The 1309-nt window shown below is 31.2% G+C and overlaps 1 protein-coding gene across 1 annotated transcript; it reads right to left on the reverse strand.

Moving 5' to 3' along the window:
* Positions 123-1089, reverse strand: LOC107634655 (E3 ubiquitin-protein ligase RNF167-like). Its single transcript, XM_016338082.2, has one exon. The coding sequence runs from the start codon at positions 812-814 to the stop codon at positions 299-301; it is 516 nt and encodes a 171-aa protein (XP_016193568.1). The 5' UTR covers positions 815-1089; the 3' UTR covers positions 123-298.

The raw sequence follows: 1309 nt of genomic DNA on the forward strand, positions 1-1309 counted from the left end.
ATTATATTTTTTATTTAATATTTTTATTATTTACCTATATTTTTCTATGGCCGAAATTATCCAAAATTGATGCCCCAAAAGTTTCTCTTATGAATTATGCAAGCATAGGATGAGTAGGAACATTGAATCAGAAGGACAAATAGCATATACATATTCAGATCAGAGAAATAAGAATCCCAAAAAGGGTACTAACTACTAACTATAAGTAATTAGAATAACCAAATCCGTCTGTACATTTGAGATACCTTGAATTTATTAAACCTTAAAAACAAATTTAATTTCTACAAAATATGAATGATCAGAGATATCTATGCAATGTACGATTACTACCCCTCAGTGAAGATAAAAAAAGAATAAGCTGATCATCATTGCCTTCATAATACTCTACCTCAGTAATATTGTTCTGATGATGATTATGGTTATTATTCTGATACTTTGCAACAACATAATCAGGTAACAGCTTGATCCTGCAAAGAGGGCAAGTAGCAAAAGATTGTTGCAACCACTTGTCCAAACAATCCCTATGAAAAGCGTGGTGACACTTGAGGTTCCTCAATTGATCACCTTCATGGAACTCATTCAAGCACACTCTGCATTCAACAGGATCCAGTTGCTGCATCATGCTCTTGGTGTAGAGAATTGTGGGGTTCTTCTCTTCAATGAATCTGAGATACTGAGTGGTGGTGATTGTGGTGCTGCTGCGTTTGTCTGATTTGAGGTACTGAATAAGAAGGACAAGTTCTATGAGCATGTATGCTAATAGCACTATTGCTTTAGCGTACAGCTGATACAACACTTCTGATATTCCTGTCATGCCTCTGCTTTCTTTTTTTGTTTATGTTTCTGTTATTGCTTTCTCTTTTTTTCTCTGAAATTGCAATCAATGGAGTCAGGTTCAGTATAATAGTACGTTAGCAATAACTTCTTATACTGCTCTCTGCACCTTCTAAATTCTAATTCTATGGACCTTTTTTTTTTTTTTTTCTTATGGATGTATCTATAAATAGTATTCATTTCAATGTCTAAATATGGAGTACAAAGTAGTGTAGAACTAGCAATTATTGAAAATAATTTACTTTTTTTATTTAAAAAAAAAAGAAGTCCGAAATTCTCTAAAAATGATTTTTCCTTTTTGAAGTTAGAAAACTATTCTACTAAAGTTAGTAAAACAAACAATCTCCGGCATAGTTTGGCCAATGATCCTTTCAAAAAAATAATATTATATGCATTACTTTTATCAATTTAATTTTGATATACTATTAGTGTAAAATATTTTAGGTATGTATTCAATTACCAATCTTATTACATA

This window comes from Arachis ipaensis, chromosome B03, assembly GCF_000816755.2.
Source record: "Arachis ipaensis cultivar K30076 chromosome B03, Araip1.1, whole genome shotgun sequence".
Taxonomy (NCBI): Eukaryota; Viridiplantae; Streptophyta; class Magnoliopsida; order Fabales; family Fabaceae; genus Arachis; species Arachis ipaensis.

Bases quoted from the DNA above. Each gene is read 5' to 3' on its own strand.
- LOC107634655 (XM_016338082.2), bottom strand. From the start codon at position 814: ATGACAGGAATATCAGAAGTGTTGTATCAGCTGTACGCTAAAGCAATA.